At 45.9% G+C, this 21,578-nt stretch overlaps 1 protein-coding gene across 4 annotated transcripts in view; it reads right to left on the reverse strand.

The window, feature by feature from the left end:
- The window catches only part of NBEAL1 (neurobeachin like 1), a 166,462-nt gene that overhangs the window by 19,502 nt on the left and 125,382 nt on the right, over positions 1-21,578 (reverse strand). For all 4 annotated transcript variants that reach the window (XM_075933832.2, XM_075933831.2, XM_075933830.2 and 1 more), the window contains 11 exons: positions 21,130-21,231; positions 17,618-17,713; positions 17,402-17,526; positions 16,233-16,373; positions 15,998-16,128; positions 15,231-15,340; positions 12,810-12,927; positions 12,011-12,108; positions 3,517-3,633; positions 2,896-2,985; positions 1,495-1,604 (listed from right to left, as the gene is read on the reverse strand). In XM_075933832.2, the coding sequence (XP_075789947.2) occupies positions 1,495-1,604; positions 2,896-2,985; positions 3,517-3,633; positions 12,011-12,108; positions 12,810-12,927; positions 15,231-15,340; positions 15,998-16,128; positions 16,233-16,373; positions 17,402-17,526; positions 17,618-17,713; positions 21,130-21,231 (1,238 nt within the window). The remainder of the gene's footprint in view (positions 1-1,494; positions 1,605-2,895; positions 2,986-3,516; positions 3,634-12,010; positions 12,109-12,809; positions 12,928-15,230; positions 15,341-15,997; positions 16,129-16,232; positions 16,374-17,401; positions 17,527-17,617; positions 17,714-21,129; positions 21,232-21,578) is intronic.

The raw sequence follows: 21,578 nt of genomic DNA on the forward strand, positions 1-21,578 counted from the left end.
TTCCAGCTGGCTTTTTTTGTCAAGTGTGGCTTTAAAAACCTCTAGGTTACCCATTTCTGCACTTCACTATACTCCTAGTGAAATAGTTTTTTAAAAATATCCAAACAAGATCTCCCCCACTGCAATTTGAGCCCATCGCTTCTTGTTCTGTCATCTGCCACCACTGAGAATAGCCTAGCTCCATCCTCTTTAGAACCACCTTCAACTAGTTGAAGGCTGCTATCAAACCCCATTCTCTACTCTCCAGCATATCTACCTGTCCCCCCATCTTAGTGTCATCTGCAATCTTGCTCAGGGTGCAAACCATCCTATCATCCAGATCATTAATTAAAATGTTGAGCCAAACTTGCCCCAGGACTCAGCCTGCGGCACGCCACTTGATTCCAGCTGCCAACTATACACTGAGCCCATCACTACCCATTGAGCCTGACAAACTAGCCAGCTTTCTATCCACCTTCTAGTCCTCTATCCACCTTCTAGTCCATTCATCCAAGACATACTACTTGAACTTGCTGGCAAGAATACTGTGGAAGATCATATCAAAAGCTTTGCTAAAGTCAAAGTACATCACACACATACCCCTTTCCCCATATCCTCGGAGCTGATTATCTCATCATAGAAGGGAATTAGGTTTGTCAGGCATGACTTGCCCTTGGTGAATCCTGTTGACTATTCCTGATCTCCTTCCTCTCCTACAAGTATTTCAAAATGAATTCCTTGAGGACCTGTTCCATGATTTTTCCAGGGACTGAGGTGAGGCTGACTGGTTTGTAGTTAACTGGATTCTCCGCCTTCCCTTTTTTAAAGATGAGCACTACATTTGCCTTTTTTCCCCAACTGTCCTCTCCAGATTGCTACGTGTTTTCAAAGCTAATGGCCAATGGCTCTGCAATCACATGAGCCAACTCTCTCCATACCCTTGGATGCATTAGATCTGGCCTCTGGACTTGTGCATGTCCAGCTTTTCTAAATACTCACTAGCCTGTTCTTTTATCCCTGAGGGCTGCTCATCCCCATATTGTGCTGCTCAGTGCAGCAGTCCGAGAGATGACCTTTGTCTGCAAAGACTGAGACAAAACAATTGTTCAGTACTTCAGCTTTTTCCACATCGTCTGTTACTAGATTTCCTTCCCTATTCAGTAGGGGGTCCCACACTTCCCTCATTTTATTGTTGCTAACATACCAGTAGAAACCTTTCGTGTTGTCCTTCACATCTTTTGCTAGCTACAACACCTACTGTGCTTTGGCCTTTCTGATTACACCCCTTCATGCTCAAGCAATATTTTCAGAGAATAAACGTAACATAATGAGTATTAGGGGGTGTACAAAGCTTTGAAATACGTGTTGCACCATATATAGATGTCAAGTTTCAATTAAAATCACAGATAATTAAAGCAGTGCTATCAAATCACTTTAGAAGGACTGTGTACTTATACCACCTCAGGTGTGTATTTAATAGACTTCGCTACTGCACCTTTCCTCCTCTTTACTTACTTGGGATTTGTCACAGTTGGATCTCTGATGAATGTAAAATAGTTTGAAATATCTCTATCATATGGTAGCCACCCGTGTGTTCCAATAATGCAGTTCAGACTTGCTGTCACCTGAAGCAGTAAGTTAGATGAAAATCAATGACATTGTGAAATGCTCATAGCCCTCTTTTTAGCATGTCTTTCCCACTAACAGAGCTTGCATTTGAGTCAATTTAGGTCTCTTGAAAGCTTACCACCAAACTGAACCAGCCGAGGCTAGTGCTATCATGAGAAAAGGATAGAGAGTCTGAGTTTTTTTGTTTATTTAAAAAAAAAATGAGTTATGACTCTTACTAACGTATGGCATATACTTCCTAGCTAGTGATCAATGCTTGTGCTAGCTAGAACAATGATTGATAAGAAGGCCTATGCTTTGCACATGCATTTCATAGAATACTAGAACTGGAAGGGACCTCGAGAGATCACCAAGTCCAGTCTCCTGCCCTCATGGCAGGATCACGTACCATCTAGATCATCCATGATAAATGTTTATATAATCTGCTCTTAAATATCTCCACTCATGGAAATTCCACACCTCCCTAGGTAATTTATTCCAGTGCTTAACTACCTTGACAGCTAGGAAACTTTTCCTAATGTCCAACCTAAACCTCCCTTGCTGCAATTTAAGTCCATTGCTTCTATCATCAGACATTAAGAAGAGTAATTGTTCATCCTCTTAGCAGCTTTCAAGTATCTGAAAGGATGTTATCTTCTTTTTTTCCAAACTAAACAAACCTAATTCTTTCAGGCTTCCCTTACAGATCATGTTTTCTAGTCCTTTATTCATTTTGTTGTGCTTCTCTGGACTTGCTTCAATTTCTCCACCTCTTTCCTAAAATGTGGTGCCTGAAACTGGACACAATAGTCCAATTGAGGCCTACGCAAAGCAGAATTACTTCTGTCTTGCTCACAACACTCCTGTTAATGAATGATGGTGGGGATTTTTGTTTTGGTAATAACTAGCATTTACAATTATGACAAGTTAAAAGACATTCCCATTGTCATTTTGTTACTGAGCCAGTGTGAAAGTAATTCCATCTAGTTCTAATGCAGTGTATAATTTTTGTAAGTGACTTGAAAGGAGAAAAGAATCATAGATATAGATATAGATATATATATATATATAGATATACATATAGATATAGATATAGATATAGATATGCAGGTGTGGCATACCTTTGCCTAGTTTGGCCTACACAAGCACAAGTGGAGGAAATTAGACTCTTGAGTACTTCCCAAGAGTTTCTTAAGACGGGGACTGTTTTAAGACTCTAGGTTCAGACAGACAGTAACTTGTTAGCTCTACTCCCAAAGTCATGATGACATTACTAGCACCCGCATTTTACTGACACATCAAACTTACCAGGATCTCTGGGCTCCCTTGAGACATAAAAGAACGTGATTGGTTCCTGGGAACAACAGCCTTGACAAGGGGAACACCATCACTAATACCCTATGAGAAATGACATTTTCAGCTGACAAATATCCATAGGTGGTACAAATACTTTCAAGTTACCTGGTAAAGACAAAGTTACACTACCAGGTGGAGGTACACACATCTTAAAGAGCTATATTCCAGCACTAACATTAAGAGAAATCCTGACAACTTCGAATGGGAAATTTGCTATTGACTACAGTGAGGCCAGGATTTCATCCATGATGTCTCTCTAGTCTGTATCTAGACACTTAGAAAGTCCATAGGCTAACAAAATAAAAAAGGACAAAACATAGTATTTCTATAGTTAAAATAAATGTTTACCCTCATCCTGCAGTGATTCTTTAAGTAAATTTATTCAACCTCTATAAGTTGACTGAAAAGAAAAAGCTCCTTCTATACAAATGCTTTGTTAGATGTTTTGTACAACATTTTCTTTACATTGTAATCAAGTTGATTTTTACTCTGCTGATTACATTATATTCCAACGTATTAGAGGTTTCAGACTAGTCTTAAAACACATGCAATGTAATACGTATCAGTTGCTACCTCTATGAAAAATGACTTAAGTTCAGGAAGATGCTGGAACAGATTCAGGGATGAGCTGTCACTTTTGGTCTGTCTCTGTAGTACTTCCTCTACACATAATCTCACAGGATGAGGCTCCTAGGAGAAAATATTGAATGGGATATTTTTTTAAAAAATTCTAATTTATACACAATGTCAGCATAGAGGGAATAATATTTCATTGGATTGTTCAAGTCACGTAAGGAATTCAGAGTCAAGAGAGAATGTAAGCTGTATTTCTAGCTCAATATATTAAATTCAGATAAAGGGAGTTACTATTTCTAGAGCATACTTCTATTCGAAGGAAACCTAGGTTGACAAAGAACTTGGAAGATTTACATATGACGGAGAAGAAAAGATTTTGTTAAATTCATTTGGTAGCTTTTTCTTGAAGCTAATTTTATCATTTGATAAATAAATATTTATCATTCATACCAAAAAGGGAACATTTAGATTTAATTACAAGCCATGTTGTTTTTCTTTCCTCTCAATGGAAGCGAACATTACAGGATTACTATACATCACACCTGTAGAACGTCACATGTATTCCATAAGGGTACGTCTACACTACAGCGTTATTTCAAAATATCGCGTCTACATGCAAAATGCATTTTGAAATAGCATTTTGCTATTTCAAAATAGCACGTCCACATGCTAAATCGCATTTAAGGCCAGCTGAAATCGGTTCCAGCAGGGCATCAGGTCAGGAGTTACTTTGTGTGGCTGCTGCCTGAGCTATCTGAGGCCTGTGCTTCTCAGGTTTCCCTGCTTGCTTGGCTACCTCACTGAGGGACAGCAAAGCATTTTTTTTCTCTGCGTGCTCTGGTTGCCCTCACTCGGGACACCACTGCACTCTGCACCATGGAGTCGGAGCTGCCCCATGGCACTTTGGTGCTTCTTTTGGATGTGTAGCGGCAAGCCTGGCTGAACTTTCTGCAGGCTACCTTGCAAAATCTGCTGCAGCTCAACCCCCATGCTGTCATCCAGACCCTCCTGGGGTACATGGAGGAGCAACTGCAGCTCCTGTACACCAGTGCGCCCCGCCGCATCTGGACACAAGCAGCAACTGGTGGGACCACATCGTCCTGGAGCACTAGGGAGAACAATGGACCCAGAACTTCAGGATGAAGAAGGCCAACTTCCTGGAGCTCTGGGAGTGTCTTGCCCCTGCTCTGCGGTGACGGGACACACACCTGAGGCCCGCCATTCCCCTCCAGAAGAGTGCGGCCATCGCCCTCTGGAAGCTCTCTATGCTGGATAGCTATCGATCTGTGGGGAACCAGTTTGGCGTGGGGAAATCCATCATCAGAGCAGTGTTCATGCAGGTCTGGCAGTCTCCGGCCACTGTGCCAGGAGGGGGGGAGCAAGGAGGTGACGGGCTGTCCTAGGGAAAAGGGGGGGAGGTGGTGCAAATCCCTCTCCCCAGGATGGTTTGTTCTGTCCTGCCTACACTAAGGATTGCCCCTGGTGGCCAGGACTGCAGAGGGGGTTGCTCCTGGGGAGTGGGAGCCTGGAGCAATGGCAGGGAAGGAGCACTGTCAGCCTCCCTGGCACCCCAGTGACTCTCAGTTTTGTGTGTCCCTCTGTGGGTGGTCAAGGCCATCAACAGAGTGCTGCTCTACAGAGTCATCCGCCTCACTGATGTGGACGTGGTTATCGAGGGGTTTGGTGCCCTTGGCTTCCCCAACTGCAGGGGGGCAATCAATGGGACACACATCCCCATCCGTGCCCCGGAACACCAGGCCTCCCGGTACATAAACCGGAAGGGATACTTCTCCATCATCCTTCAGGCTGTGTCTGATCACTGGGGCCACTTCATGGACATTAACGTGGGCTGGTCCGGCAAAGCACACGATGCATGGGTTTACCGCAACTCCTCCATGTGCCAAAGGCTGCACGCTGGGACTTTCTTCCTTGACCACTGCATCAGGGTCAGGGATGTGGACATGCCTGTGTGCCTGGTGGGGGATGCGCCTATCCCCTACAACCCTGGCTGATGAAGCCGTACATGGGACACCTCAATCTCTCCCAACAGGCCTTTAATGCCAAGTTCAGCATGGTCCGCATCGTGGTGGAGGGGGGCATTTGGCCGGTTGAAGGCCCATTTTAGATGCCTCTTCACCTGCCTGGACATGGTGGCAGCATGCTGTGTGCTGCATAATTTGTGCGAGAGGCAGGGGGAGGCAGCCGGGAGGCCCATCAGGGGGCTGTCCGTATCCGGGAGGCCCTGCAGGAGAGCTTCCACCCAGAAGAGGACTAAAGTCTCCCTGGTGTGCGCCACTGGGGGCTTGTGCCTCTTTTCACCCTCACATCCTTTCACTGTCCCCTTCCTAACCCGCCTTCCTCATGTAAATAAAGACACGTGTTGACAAATATAAACTCTCTTTATTGAACAAAACTGGGGGGGAAGGGGAGGGAAAAGGGTGGGAGAGGGAAACCTGGGAAGAGGGAGCTGGAAGGGGGAGGAGGAGCTCAGGGTTGGGAGTCTTGCTGGCCCACTGTCTCCCAGCACTGTGAGTCCAGGGGCCTTGGCATCCCCGGGGGGAGGGGAGAGAGCAGGTATGGAGGGTGTGGGGGGGGGGAAGAAGCAGGAGGGGAAGGAGTGGGAGGAGGAGCAGTAGCTGGGGCGGCAGCTGGGGCGGCAGGTATCAGCAAGCGCTGCACCAGGGTCTGCAGGTGGTCAGAGATGGCACGGAGCTGGTCAAGAAGCTCCCGCCAGTTCTCCTGCCGCAGCTGCACGTCTTCATGCACCCAATAGTCCAGGGGTGTATGGGGTGTTCAGGGAGGGGTAGCACCTCTGATCTACGGGCATGTTGTGTCCTTTTAGGGCAGCTTGTCCACCTTTGGTCCCCACTTGTCACTCAACTCTCACCTGTGGCTCCTAGTAGCTGTAGCATGTGCAGCGGCCACATCCCGGGCAACAACTTCGACAGGCTGGCTAAACCAGGTTGAGAGTAGCCGTCGGGTCATCGACCTTCGGTGAGATAGGGACTTGTCTATCCCAAGCATGTGAAGACAGACTCCGGCGGATCGAGCGGATGAGACTTACTAGAATAGGATCAACGGTCATGAAGGTGGTTTCTGCAAGCGATGTAGTACGCTAAGAGCATGGCAAGACATGAAAGATGCCCTGGTCAACCACTGCGCCCAGCCCATCTCCAACCGTCTTGACATTAGTCCTGCCATTGGAGCAAGATGGAATCTGGGAAGAGAGAGTGAGGCTGACTATGCGCACCTCTTCCTCACTTTAATCCAATTCACGCGCAAGTCTTGACATCTCAACATCCCCTAATTCCCGTAAACCTTAAAGTCCTGTGGCGACGGGCGAGCGATGAAGCAGCAGGTGTGGATACACTGGGAGCTGTAGCTGCGGACCTGCACACAGGCGGCTCAGGTCTAATGGTCGTCTTCTTGCTGGCTGAAGCAACAGCTGGATTCGGCGTCTACCTGAGTGACTGAGCAGCCCTCTTTAGGATTGCAGTGCTCACCTCGGTAGTAAGAGGAAGGGGCTAGAAAAGGTGCCCTAAACATTGTTTGCTTCATAGAACCCTGGCCAGCTTACCGCGGCTGGAGGGGATCCCATCTCATGCGGTCGAACAATAAAATTTCAAACAAAATGCAAGGTGACACCACTCACTATTGGCACATGGAACGTACGCACGCTTCAAGACAACCCTTCAGCAGATCAGCAGATCGACCAGAAAGAACAGCCTTGGTCGCCAGAGAGCTCACAAGATTTAACATCGATATTGCGGCACTGTGTGAAACTCGTCTAGCAAATGAAGGTCAGCTCATGGAAACAGGAGGTGGTTACACATTCTTCTGGCGTGGACGCAGCGGTGACGAACGTCGTGAATCTGGAGTTGGCTTTGCGGTTAAGAATCATCTTGTCCACAAACTTGCCAGTCTTCCCAAGGGCGTGAATGACCGACTCATGACACTGCATCTTCCACTACCGAGAGGAAAGCAAGCCACACTGATCAGCGCTTACGCGCCCACAATGACGAATCTGGATGAAGTAAAGGACAAGTTTTATGAAGATCTCAATGCCCTACTCTCATCCGTGAAGCGCACCGACAGGCTGATTCTACTTGGCGATTTCAACGCGAGAGTAGGATCTGATCACACTGCCTGGGATGGTGTCATTGGAAAAAATGGAATCGGTAAATGTAACAGCAATGGCCTACTATTACTGAAGATATGTGCGGCTCATGATTTGATCATCACCAATACCATCTTCCGCCTGCCCACTCGCAAAAAGATGTCCTGGATGCACCCACGCTCTAAGCACTGGCATCTCATTGATTATGTCATTGTGCGGAGGAAAGACAGACAGGATGTAAGGGTGACCAAGGCCATGCCGAGTGCTGACTGTTGGACTGACCACAGACTTATCATCTCCAAATTAAGCTTTCACATCAAGCCAAAGAGACATCCGCAGGGAAACAAAGCTGTGATGAAAAAGATCAATGTCAGTAGACTGAGGAACCCCAACACAGCAGCTTTACTAGCAGAAGATCTTGGCAACCAACTTTTAGAGCTGCAATTAGAGGAAAATGCTGAGAAGGACTGGGAACGCTTCCGGGATATTGTGCACTCTTCTGCACTGAAGGTTCTTGGACCCTCACACAGGAAACAGCAGGACTGGTTTGATGAAAACGATGAAGAGATCAAGGCCATACTTGCTGAAAAGCATCGCCTTCACCGTGCTCATCAGAATGACCCATCGTCAACAGCTAAGAAAAATGCCTTCAACAACATTTGCAGGATCATACAGAGCAGGCATCGCAAGATGCAGGACTCCCGGTTGAGTGCCAAAGCAGATGAAATCCAGAAGTTTTCTGAGAGAAACAATGCCAAACGGTTCTACGAAGCCCTTAGATCCTTGTACGGACCTCAGCCCTCAGGGAGTTCCCCTCTACTGGACTCAGATGGTGCAACTCTCATTACTGAGAAGACTCTGATTTTACAGCGTTGGGCTGAGCACTTCCAATCCGTACTGAACCGCCCATCTTCCATCAATAACGAGGCGATTGATAGAATGCCCCAGGCGGATATCAACCACAGCCTGGATGTCTCACCATCAGAGACTGAAAACTTACAGGCCATCAGCCAGCTGTCCAGTGGCAAGGCCCCAGCGGAAGTCTATAAGGGTGGTGGTGCAGTGCTTGTCAACAAACTCACTCAGCTGTTCCAGTCCTTCTGGAATCAAGGATCTATTCCTCAGGAACTGAAAGACGCGTCCATCGTACACCTCTACAAGAGGAAAGGAAATCGACAAGTTTGCGATAATCATAGAGGAATATCACTGCTTTCCATCGCAGGTAAGATCCTTGCACGAGTGTTGCTGAATCGTCTGATTGACCACCTGGAACAGGGTTTATTACCCGAGACACAGTGCGGTTTCTGCAAAGAGCGTGGCACGGTGGATATGATCTTCGCAGCCCGACAGCTCCAAGAGAAGTGTCAAGAGCAGAATCGTGAACTGTACACCATCTTCGTGGATCTCACCAAGGCTTTTGACACTGTCAGTCGCGAAGGTCTGTGGCGCATCATGTCGAAGTTTGGGTGCCCTGACCGATTCATCCTGATGGTACGTCAGTTCCACGACGGCATGACGGCTCGTGTTCTGGATGATGGAGAAGCTTCAGAGTCCTTTCCCGTCACAAACGGCGTCAAGCAAGGGTGTGTGCTGGCACCGACCCTGTTCAGCATAATGTTTTCAGCCATGCTGTCAGGCGCCTTTCAGAACAGTTCCTTGGGAATTAGACTGAGATACAGGACCGATGGGAAACTGTTTAACCTGCGAAGACTCCAGGCTGTCACCAAGATAAAGGAGACTGTGCTACGAGATCTCCTTTTTGCTGATGACTGCGCCCTGAATGCTGGATCAGAGCAGGAAATGCAAGCCAGCATGGACACATTCGCAGCAGCATGCGACAACTTCGGCCTTCTCATCAACACAAAGAAAACCGAAGTGATGCACCAGCCAGCTCCGAAAGCTCAACATCAAGTGCCCACCATCACAGTGAAGGGACAAAAGCTGCAAGCAGTGGACCAATTTACATATCTTGGCAGCACCCTCTCCCGCTCAGTGACAATTGACATCGAGGTCAACTGCAGAGTCGCCAAGGCAAGCTCTTCATTCGACAGATTGCTGACCAAAGTGTGGGACCGCCGTGGAATAAGCCTTGCTACAAAGCTTAAAGTCTATCGAGCAGTAGTGTTAACTACCCTGATGTATGCCAGTGAGACTTGGACTGTATACAGGAGGCATGCTAGGCAACTGAACCACTTCCACACGATTTGCCTCCGCAGACTTCTGAGGATCCGGTGGCAGGATAAGGTGCCAGACACAGAAGTCCTTTCTAGAGCAGGCCTGCCGTCAGTTTACACCCTGCTGATGAAAGCTCAGACACGCTGGGCAGGCCATGTTGCAAGGATGCCAGATCATCGCATCCCTAAACAGCTCTTCTATGGTGAGCTGTTTCAAGGAAGCGATCGCACGGGGGACAAAAGAAGCGATACAAAGATACGCTTACAGCCTCTCTCAAGTCCCTGGATATTGACACCACCTCCTGGGAGACCCTGGCACAAGACCGATCAACATGGCACACGCTGATCTACCAAGGCTGTCAAACATCTGAAGCCAGAAGGATAACCATAGCACAAGAGAAGCGAGCACTCTGTAAAGCCAGAGTTGCAAAAGCTGCGGCAGACATGTGGCAGAACATTCCATGCCCGTATCGGCCTTATCAGCCATTTGCGGACACACCGTGGACAGTCCACAACCCGTTTGATGTCAAGGTCCTCTTCGAATACGATGGACGAACAACAACAACAACAGTAGTCCAGGGTGCAGTGCTGGCCTTGCAGGATCCCCAGGTGCTGCCTCTGGTACTCCTCTTGGTTATAGGTCAGCTGCTGGCCCGGGTGCAGGAGGATGTCTTGGGCAGGGTGTTGCGCCCTGCCTTCGCAGCTGCTGTGGAGAAACAAGAGAAGTGGTCAGTCATCCCTGGGGACACAGTGGGTGAAGCCCCCCTCCCCCAAAAAGGCGAGGATGGCAGGTCTCCGCAACATCAGAGCCAATGTGCTTACACACAGGCCATGCTATCCCCAGGAGTGGGAGCTGGCCTGGGACTGCACCCATGCCCCTGTGCTGTATATTCTGCGGGGGAGGAGGAGCTGTCCCCTGCCTCTGTGTAGAGGGGGCTTGTGGAGGGAGGGCATCGTGCAGTGTCCCACCCCCGGGGTCAGGAGCATGTCATGTGCCTTCATACTTACACACGTACGGGTAACAGGCCAAGGCCCCTGTGTGGCGGTCAGCTGGGGCCACGTGCTCAGGGGTGGCATGGCACGTGCACAGGTTGCTGCATGATCCGTGGTCTCCCTTTCCTCCCCATCCTCCCCGCCCCCCCCCACCCCACAGCATAAGGGGACAGTGATGACACTCACATGTCGTTGCCTCCCCGGCCTTGGATGACACTAGCAACAGGCTTGCTGGGACAGCTCAGGCGTCCTGGGTGCACAGCTCGCTCCCTCCAGGCTCCTGTGGCTCCTGGCCGTCGTCCTCCTTGATCTCATGGCCAGGGCCCTCTGCCCCAGGGTTGATGACCACCTGGGGGGGCATGGTCCGTCTGGCCCCCCAGGATGTGGTCCAGGGCATCAAAATAAGGGCAGGTGTCTGGGTCTGCCCCGGTTGGGAGCTGCCCCCTGTGGCCCTGGCATAGGCCTGCCGCAGCTCCTTTATTTTCATGCACACCTGCTCCTGGCTTCGCATGTGGCCTTCGGTGGCCAGGCTGGCAGCCATTCATCTGAAGATGGCCACGTTCCTCCATCTAGAGCGGAGATCATGGACATTGGAGGATTTCCCCCAAATCTCAATCAGGTCCACACTGGACCAGGAAGGCGCCTAGTCCAGTACTATACACTAATTATTAAAGACATACAGACATGCAGAAGGCAAACAGCTCACATGAATAATCTGATTAAAACTGATTAGATGGCAAGTCTTTCTGAAGGGGTTTTGCTCTGAACTATAGTTAGAGCTCAAAAATGTTAACTGGCAAAATTATGAAGAAGGCTATTTCCACATCTGTTGTAGTTGTATCAGAAAATGAAATATCAAAGGCTCTTAAGTGACTCTGAAGCCTAATTCCCATTTTCAAAAGTGATTTAAATTCTCAGATGCTTAAATCTAATTAAAAGTCCATGGGACTTCAGGTCTGAAGTGTCAAGTGTCTAGTCACCTTTGAAAATGGAAATTAGGTTTTTTTGAGAATTTTATACCAGGTCTCCTTTAGAAAATTAACTTTCCTAAAACTTGCCGGTTATAATACCTGGAATAGACTCTTATAGAAACAATGGCCTTCACAATGGTTGCACAACCTTACACAAGCCTCTGTCACTCAAGTCTATACCTCTCCCATACTGATTGATAAGGAACTTGACTCTTTTTTGCTCCAAAGAAATTTACCTTTAGCAGCTGACAGGGTGTTTGTCCAAAATTGTTAATCATCCCTTCTAAAGCTTTTCTTTCCTTCTCATCTGTTAAGGCATCTAAATCCACAGCTCCTGGAATCATAACCAGAGTAGCAGAGGGTAGTAAAACAAAAAGCAGCATGGTCTATACATAATTCACTAAGCCAACAGATAAAAAATACATGTAGGAAAGTAAACACCAACTGCAACACCTCACCTCCTCCTCTCTAAAAAAAAATTATCAATCACCCTCAGTTTATTTTACATAAATAGTTTTCTAATGGTTCCATTATGCAAACTTCCTCCTACAGAAATTAGTATGTGTTTTGGTTGCAGCATCTGATTTTTGGGAAAATAACTTTTTTTCATTTAATACACACAAAATATAACTGAGAATATACTTTCTTGGCTAAAGAGTTATTTCTAAGTTTCTGTTCTAAACTATGTTCTGTAGTAAATTTCTAAGATTAGACTCTAGAAAATAAATTCCAAAATATTTTCCAATATGTTTTCAATGAAATCTTAAAGAATTGTTTTTTAATTGAATAGAAGCAGTCACAGCAGTTCCTACAGAAAATCCAGAGTGGTTATCAAATTAAAAATTCCCATTGCCTCATTTGAACATCGTAGATCTTTGATGATACAACCTGCTAATTCCTAATTATATTTTACCTACAATTCTGTTCTTTTACCATATGCCACTATACTACATTCACAATGAGAAATATGTTTCCAGATATTTCTCAAGTCTCACAAATACACTTGCGATGACAAGAAAGCACACTGGTTTGTACCTTCGTAAGTACAGTAATAGAACACATTGAGCGCCTCCACTGCAGCTGGCCCTCTCTGCTTGTAGCCAAAAATCAGATCTATCCATTCATGGAGATGAGCAGAGACATACTCAGATTCCTAAGACAGAAAGACTTGATATCAGTAATTGAATTACTAGTTTTTTCCCGCAGATACACTGATGGGGTTGAACACTCAGAACAAAAAATCAGAGTGTCCACAAATTGCCTAACATGTATGTACATCAATGGTAGTTGAATAGAGGTGTAAGAACATGCATATGTGCTGAAGATATTAAACACAAACAAAGGAGAGGTATTATTTAATAATTGCAGAGCTAGAAGTAATGGACTTACATTTTAAACAGGAAATTGAAAAGATCATCAGTAAACTTCTTGATGTTTAGTCAGTGATTAGAAGGCCAGAAGGGACCACTGTGATCATCTAGTCCAGTGGTCTCCAACGCCTGCGGAGCAATCTGAGCTGGCCCCACCCCTGGGCGTATGGCGCATGCTTGGCCCCGCCCCCAGGCCCGTGAGCGGCCCCGCCCACAGGTGCCCGGCAACCCCAAAATGTTGGGGACCACTGATCTAGTTGGACATCCTGTTGTAACTAGAGAATGTCTTGGAAAATAACACAGCCTTGATTTTTAAAGTTCCAATGACTGAGAATCAACCACAACTCCTTAATTAATTGGTTGTTACTTTCATTATTAAAAAAAATCTGCACCTTATTTCACTTCTGAATTTGTCTAGCTTCCATTTCCAACTATTGGATCCCGCATAACTGTCTGCTAGGCTGACGAGCCCTTCACTATCAAGTTACTGTTCCCTCTGTAGATACACTGTAAAATCAAGTAGTCCCTTAGCCTTGTTCTTTGTTAAACTAAACAGATTGAGCTTCCTGAGTCTTACACTGTAAAGCATGTTTTTCAAAACTCTAATCACTTTTGTGATTCTTCTCTGAACCTCTCCAGTTCACTAATATGCTTCTTATATTGGGTGCACCAGCACTGCACACAGTAGTCCAGCAGCAGCCACACAAGTACCATACAAATAGGCAATATATAACCTCCCTACACCTACTCAATGTTCCTTTGCCTATACAGTCAAAGGCTGCCTTTGCACTGGGAGTTCATGTTCTACTGATTATATACCAGAATCCCCAAGATCTTTTCAGAATCATCTCTTCCCAGAATAGTGTCCTGTTAGTATAGCATATATTGTTTGTTCCTAGACATATGAGCAGATACTTAGCTATATTAAAACAGTGTGCTTGCTCCCACCTTACCAAGCAACGTAAATCACTCTGTATCCATGACCTGTCCTCTATCTTATCTACCAGCCCCCCAATCTTTGCATTATCTGAAAACTTTATCAATAAGGAGCTCATTTTCTTCCAGATCATTAATAAAAATAAGACCCAAAATTAACCTCCATGGGTTCCTACTAGAAACACACCCTTTTCATAATGTTGCCCTGTTTACATAATGGGGCCCTATCAGTTATCTAGTTTAAAATATACTTCAAGCGTATTGTGTTGATTTTGTATCCTACTAATTTCTTAACATCATGCAGTTCTAAGTCAAAAAATGTCATACAGAAGTCTGCCAACCAAACTCAGAATTCAAATGAATATAAGGGTTGGGGTTGGGCAAAAAGTCAATCTTGGTCATCAAACTTCCTTTACTGTTTACCTTTACTAGTGAGTTAATATGAAGTGTGCACTGAATCTGCTCAGGTTTTACATAAGCTGATGTTATGCCCACTTTTCACGGATGAAGTGATGAACCAATTAATAAATTAGACAGTATATTCCTGAGGTACAGTACTGGGAGAGGGTGGGGGAATTAGCTGGTACTTTACTCAGAGATTCATGAGTGGTTCTGGGAACATTCTTGTAGTTGGCTGGGTGTTAGGATCCACATGTGCTTATGCTCAGTGATAACAGCGCCTTGAGGGGTGCTGGTCCTTAGCAAAGCATTGTGAGAGACAGTTCAGGCTGCAGAGAGTTAAAGGGGCACAGTGGTCCCATGCTACCCCCCTGGGGGATTCCCTCACATACATTGTACGGCTTTTTTCCAAGTACTGAACCAAAATATTTATTAACCATGTCTGTCTTTTCTGCATTAATATTTACAATCATATCATTTCCATCTTAGATCAGAACAATTGGCAAGATGTTTTTTGTTCTCAATATAAAGACATTCCTTATTATTGTGCTCAACTCTGTTGGTCATAAATTTCTCCTTGAGCCCTTTTGCTTCTCTTATCAATATTCTTTTTCCTACCATCCGTTTATATTCATTACTACCAACTTCCCTTTTCTTTTGTGTGTGTGTGTGTGTATATAAAATAAAAATAAAAGCATGTACTCTTTTTCTGTTTCTTGTTACTTTATCCAATAAGTAATCATTGTCTTACCAGTGCTTTCCTGTGTTTACAAATGAAATCTTCAGGTGACTTGGCCCATTTGGGGAGAACAACATCATTTACTTCTTCTTTGGAGATTTGTAGCTGACCCAAGTTAAACTCTAGAAAATATAGTTGAGACAATTTGGTTTCACAGGTTATCACAATACATTTCAAATATCCTGATCACTAGATCAGAGATTAAGAAGCTGAATAAGTAAATCCAATAAGTAAAATGCAAAAAGCCAAAAAGAGTACTGTCTCATGTCAACATGCAGGAAAAGTTATATTTCAATGAACACTGTTTAGCAATAGCTTTCTTACTTCTGCAGAATCCTGGATCCTTAGACTGCTATAAATTCAAGTTATACAAGGTCACATTTGAAAAGCTCAATTACAAGTATAGATTCTGCAGGCCTGCCTAGTTAAAAAAGAACTCATGTGCCATGTTAGCTTTCTTCTTCCATAAGAGGTGGGTTTAGGTACCAAAACTACTAAAGCAAAGTTAACTGTTGTTTTTTTAGATTAAGCTAAACATCAATACTCTTAGCCATCACAGAACTCTGGGTAAAGATTTTATATTAAGTTAAACGGTAGCTTAGCATAACTGGCATCTCACTTAACAGCTAAAGATAATTTGATGATAAAGTAATTTTCACAGCATGTTAACTCTAATCAAGAATAGTTTTCCCCAATGTTCTTTGACAGGTTATGACAATGCTCTCTACTAGAGCGTAGGATGCACGTTTTAGTCAATAAATTCTAAAAAGTCTGTTTACTATTTTGATTCTCCAAGAAAACTGGGAAGTAGAAGAACTCTGGAATAAGCTCCTTCACATCATTTGGGTTATCCATAAGGGCTTGCCACGTTGCAGGAATGGAATGGAACTGCCGATCTGCACAGTCAAACCTGCAAGTTGGAAAGCTCAAGTTACATTTTGACAGCTCTCATTACAAGGCCGTCAGTGAAACTGAGGGAAAAAAGACAGATATTACTGTTCATTCACAATTTACCTGTCACTCTGAAGCTGGATGTGTAGTGTAGTGAAAGGCTCTACCCGAATGAGATAATGCATGACACCAGCAGCATTTGAATAGTGAGTACCATAGTGAAACTTGTCAATCGTCCCAAGAGGATCCTCAAAATTCTCATATCTAAAAGACAGATGGAGGTCTTTAAAATCCTAGCTACAGCACTCTACGTCAGATACACAGATTATATTATATAGAGAGAACTCACAACACAGATGCATTACTGATTTTCAGTAGCTAAGTGGCCTATGTCAATTTTATTAAAAAATTACATCAAAATATGCTGTCTCTCTCTGATTGCAAGAAGAAAAGGTGCATTTAGGACTTCGCATTTAAGGTCCTAAAAGACACAGCCAACAAATTCCCATCCCACTGAAGTGCCATATAGCAGATGTATCCCTGAATGCCATGAGGCTGGCAAGAAAAGCCATAGAAACAGACTCAGTGCCAGGAAACAGCACCGACTCCAACCATGGATATCAGATTGCTATGAATGTTCACAGTAAATCCTCTTCTCCCTCAAGTTCCCAGGAGAAACCTCATTTGGGAAGAAGCTTGACAAATGCTGCCTAACAACCAAGACAAGTGTTCACTCCCCTCTCCAGCAAAACTTAAGGATGTGATCGTATGTGAGTGGAAATAGCTGCCATTCCTATCTACAGCCAAGCTACGAGAGAAGAGTCAATTTATTTTAAGGATAAAATCTGGATTCAAAACACCAGGAGGAAGCTAGACCCAAAAAGAAGGCAGTCTCTCCTTTTAGTCAAATGTATCAGTGCAGATGCATCTGGGATGCCTATACCAGAAACATGCATAGCAGGCAAGATAACCCACTTTCCAATCATTTGGATTTAGTCAACTTCAGTTTCTCTTCAACCTTAAGAAACAGATCAACCTGAAAATATTTCCTCCCTCTTACATCTAGCACCAACAAAATTTGACTCTTTAACAGCTGCATGTGCAATATGAATGTAACAGCATTGCTATCTAACAGTTCCAAGCTATATGGCTAATGTGTGTGTCTGCTATCAAACAGGCTAATTGTATAATGATCACCATTACAAGCAGTTATGGAATTCACAGAATGAATTGTTAGTCTGAAAAGATCCTATCAAATGGAGAAAGAAACATTTGAGAATTTTGAGACTTACTTTTCCTGCACAGCTACGGCATTCTTTTCATTTACCACTCCAATGGGTTTGGATAGATCTCTAAAGACAGCAGGATTATTCAAGTCCAACTCTTCTGAGGTATAATCTCGCAGGACCCAGGGAAACTAGAAAGTCACAGTTCAAAATTCAGATATAAAATCCATTTTTCCACAAAATAATCACATTTATCCAATGATAGCTACCAAAAATGTTTACCACAGGATATTGTGCAAGGTCATTGTAAGTTCGTCCTGCCATGGTGTTCAGTTGAATGAGATAGTCAAAGTTTGATATTTCTCTGTTCACCCATTTCTAAAGGATAAAAGAAAAGGCCATAATGAAACTGTGTGTCTTATCAATCAGACTGTGTGTCTTACCAAGAGATAGTTCTCATAAGAGAAGGGCACTAGACCATAATGATAAGAATTGCAAATTACCATTTTCATAACCTAGTTTAAAATTCCTTCGCATCTGTGGCTATGCTTTGTGTCTCTTGATATTAACTGACACCTGACTGAGAAAAGGGGTTGTCAAAAATCAACATAAATTCAGGAGACAGCTAAAAGCCATGGGCTGGCAATAAAGGTTCTTTTAAAACTAAACTAAACCAAACCAAGCCAAAAAGAGAACCGAAGAAAAAGGAAAAGAGCAATAACGGAGGAAAAGCTGGGGGGAAAAAAAAAAGCTAAAGTAGTAAAGGAGAGAGGGAGCAGTTGATAAAAAATTCCAATAACCAAAAAGAAGTCTTTTGATCTCCCACAGTTAACTGTATATGTATCAGTGAACCCTGTGTCTGTGTGAAAGTGCTGCAGATATGGTATTGTATATTCTGAAGAGGAAGGAGTGCATTATGTAACTCTGGGTATGTCTACACTACCACCCTAGTTCGAACTAGGGTGGTCAATGTAGGCAACCGAAGCTGCAAATGAAGCCCGGGATTTGAATTTCCGGGCTTCATTTGCATCTTGCTGGGCGCCGCCATTTTTAAAGCCCCGCTAATTCGGACTCCGTGCGGCACGGAGTAGGTAGTTCAGATTAGGCTTCCTATTCCGAACTACCGTTACTCCTCGTGGAACGAGGTGTACCAGTAGTTTGGAATAGGAAGCCTAATCCGAACTACCTATTCCGTGCCGCGTGTAGCCGCGGGCACGGAGTCCGAACTAGCGGGGCTTTAAAAATGGTGGCGCCCGGCAAGATGCAAATGAAGCCCGGGAAATTCAAATCCCGGGCTTCATTTGCAACTTCGGTTGCCTACATTAACCACCCTAGTTCGAACTAGGGTGGTAGTGTAGACATACCCTCTGAGTGTTCCATTTAACTAAGAATTACTGATTCAACCTTCTTTCCCATTCCTCTTTGTCTAGGAAAGTGGCTGAGGTGTAGAGCCAGGAAGGTGATGGTGCAAAATGAAAAATTGGAGAATTCTCAATGTTAAATAAGAGCGTACATCTATTTCTCAGAGAAAATGACAACATCGGTTGATGAACAAAAGAACAAATACAAAAAAATCCCCAGAAAAATAAGATTCTATGTGAAGTTAGCAAAATAGCCAAAATTTCATTAGGTTTCTAAAAATTGACACTTTGCTTACAAGCAAATATTATAGGACCTGAAGCCAGAAACTATGGACAGACCTCTAAATTTTTACAGGGATTTTGCTGAAAGTGTCTCTAACAAGATAGCAAAGCAAATAATTTGTATGCAGAGCAAGAGAAATTTTCACTAAAGCCCTAAGCACTAACACTAGAGACAAATTTCTATTTTTGTCACCTGCAGGCACAAATAGGTCTGCAATATATTGCATTGATATAAATGCAATACAGGCAGTCCCCGAGTTACGCGGATCCGACTTACGTCAGATCCGCAGTTACGAACGGGGCACTTCCTCTCCCTGGTCTCGAGCAGACCAGGGAGAGGAAGGAAAGCGGCGGCGGAACGCGCGGCCAGCTGACAGCCCAGACGCGTCTGGGCTGTCAGCTGGCCGCGCGCTCCGCTCTGCTCCCCCCCCCCTGCAGACCAGGGGGAGGGGGAGCAGAGCGGAGCAGAGCAGAGCGGCGGAACGCGCAGCCAGCTGACAGCCCAGACGCGTCTGGGCTGTCAGCTGGCCGCGCGTTCTGCCGCTCTGCTCTGCTCCGCTCCGCTCCCCCTCCCCCTGGTCTGCAGACCAGGGGGAGGGGGAGCAGAGCGGAGCACGCGGCCAGCTGACAGCCTGGCTGTCAGCTGGCCGCGCGTTCCGCCGCTCTGCTGTGCTCCGCTCTGCTCCCCCTCCCCCTGGTCTGCAGACCAGGGGGAGGGGGAGCAGAGCGGAGCACGCGGCCAGCTGACAGCCTGGCTGTCAGCTGGCCGCGCGTTCCGCCGCTCTGCTCTGCTGTGCTCCGCTCTGCTCCCCCTCCCCCTGATCTGCAGGGGGGGGGGGAGCAGAGCGGAGCACGCGGCCAGCTGACAGCCCAGATGCGTCTGGGCTGTCAGCTGGCCGCGCGTTCTGCCGCTCTGCTCTGCTCCGCTCCGCTCTGCTCCCCCTCCCCCTGGTCTGCAGACCAGGGGGAGGGGGAGCAGAGCGGAGCACGCGGCCAGCTGACAGCCCAGATGCGTCTGGGCTGTCAGCTGGCCGCGCGTTCTGCCGCTCTGCTCTGCTCCGCTCCGCTCTGCTCCCCCTCCCCCTGGTCTGCAGACCAGGGGGAGGGGGAGCAGAGCGGAGCACGCGGCCAGCTGACAGCCCAGATGCGTCTGGGCTGTCAGCTGGCCGCGCGTTCTGCCGCTCTGCTCTGCTCCGCTCTGCTCCCCCTCCCCCTGGTCTGCAAACCATGGGGGGGGGAAGCAGAGCGGAGCACGCGGCCAGCTGACAGCCCAGACGCGTCTGGGCTGTCAGCTGGCCGCGCGTTCCGCCGCTCTGCTCTACTCTGCTCCCCCTCCCCCTGGTCTGCAGACCTGGGGGACGGGGAGCAGAGCAGAGCAAAGCCGCAGAGCCCGAGGGCAGCAGGATAGCCACGGTGCGTCTGGGCTGTCCCGCTGCCCGCGTGTTCCGCCGCTTTGCTCCCCGTCCCCCTGGTCTACAGACCAGGGGGACGGGGAGCAAAGCAGAGCAAAGCCACGGAGCCCGAGGGCAGCAGGATAGCCACGGCGCGTCTGGGCTGTCCCGCTGCCCCCGTGCTCCGCGGTTTTGCTCCGGATGCCTGTGGTACAGCAGCTGGGGCGCTGCCGGTTGGTCCCGTAGCGCCGCTCTGGGTGCCACTGGACCAACCCAGCAGCACCCCAGCTGTCCCCTAGTCAGCAGCTGCTGAAAATGACCACTGGCTGACTACAGGAAGCCCCTGCCCCGGGCTTCCTGGAATCAGCCGCTGATCAGTTTCAGCAGCAGCTGACTTGGGGATGCCTGGGGTTCTTAAGTTGAATCTGTATGTAAGTCGGAACTGGCGTCCAGATTCAGCCACTGTTGAAACTGATCAGTTTCAGCAGCGGCTGAATCTGGACGCCAGTTCCGACTTACATACAGATTCAACTTAAGAACAAACCTACAGTCCCTATCTTGTACGTAACCCGGGGACTGCCTGTAATTCTGCATGTATACACAACTGCACATACACAAGTTTAGAAGTCAGTTGCAAAGTCTGCATTTGCTATATATAATATCTCTACAAATGCTATAAAATACACTCACTTTTTATTATTAAGCAGTTCTTTAAGAAGCACTACAACACCCTAAATATTTTCTATTGAAATCCTCTTACCTGCATTATGCCTGAAGATTTAAACAGTTCCTGTGGAGATCTGCTCCCATAAATGTTTGGAGAACAAAGTGACAAGATTCGACTATACACTTTGTTTCTCACCTGTAAAAAAAAAAAAATGTTTACACTAGAAAATGCAGCTAATAAAACTGTAAGCATCTTCTCTACAGATTACATTATTAAAGCAAAAAAAACCAACCCAAACATTTCTGAACTATATTGCCGTTTTGCTGCCAACATGATATTTGTTCGGCTGCAGTAGCTAAAAATGGTTATTTTAACCGAAATTCATCTGTTGCAGAATCTCAACCCACCAAAATTTAACATTATCTCTACAGAATCATAGCAAACCCTACTATTTTCGTATTTAATTATATCAATCTTTTTCTAGACAAGGTACTGTGATTAATTTTTCACTTTAAAATCCTATGTGTAACACCTATCCATAA

This window comes from Pelodiscus sinensis, chromosome 7 (genome assembly GCF_052426305.1).
Source record: "Pelodiscus sinensis isolate ZL-2025 chromosome 7, ASM5242630v1, whole genome shotgun sequence".
NCBI lineage: Eukaryota > Metazoa > Chordata > Testudines > Trionychidae > Pelodiscus > Pelodiscus sinensis.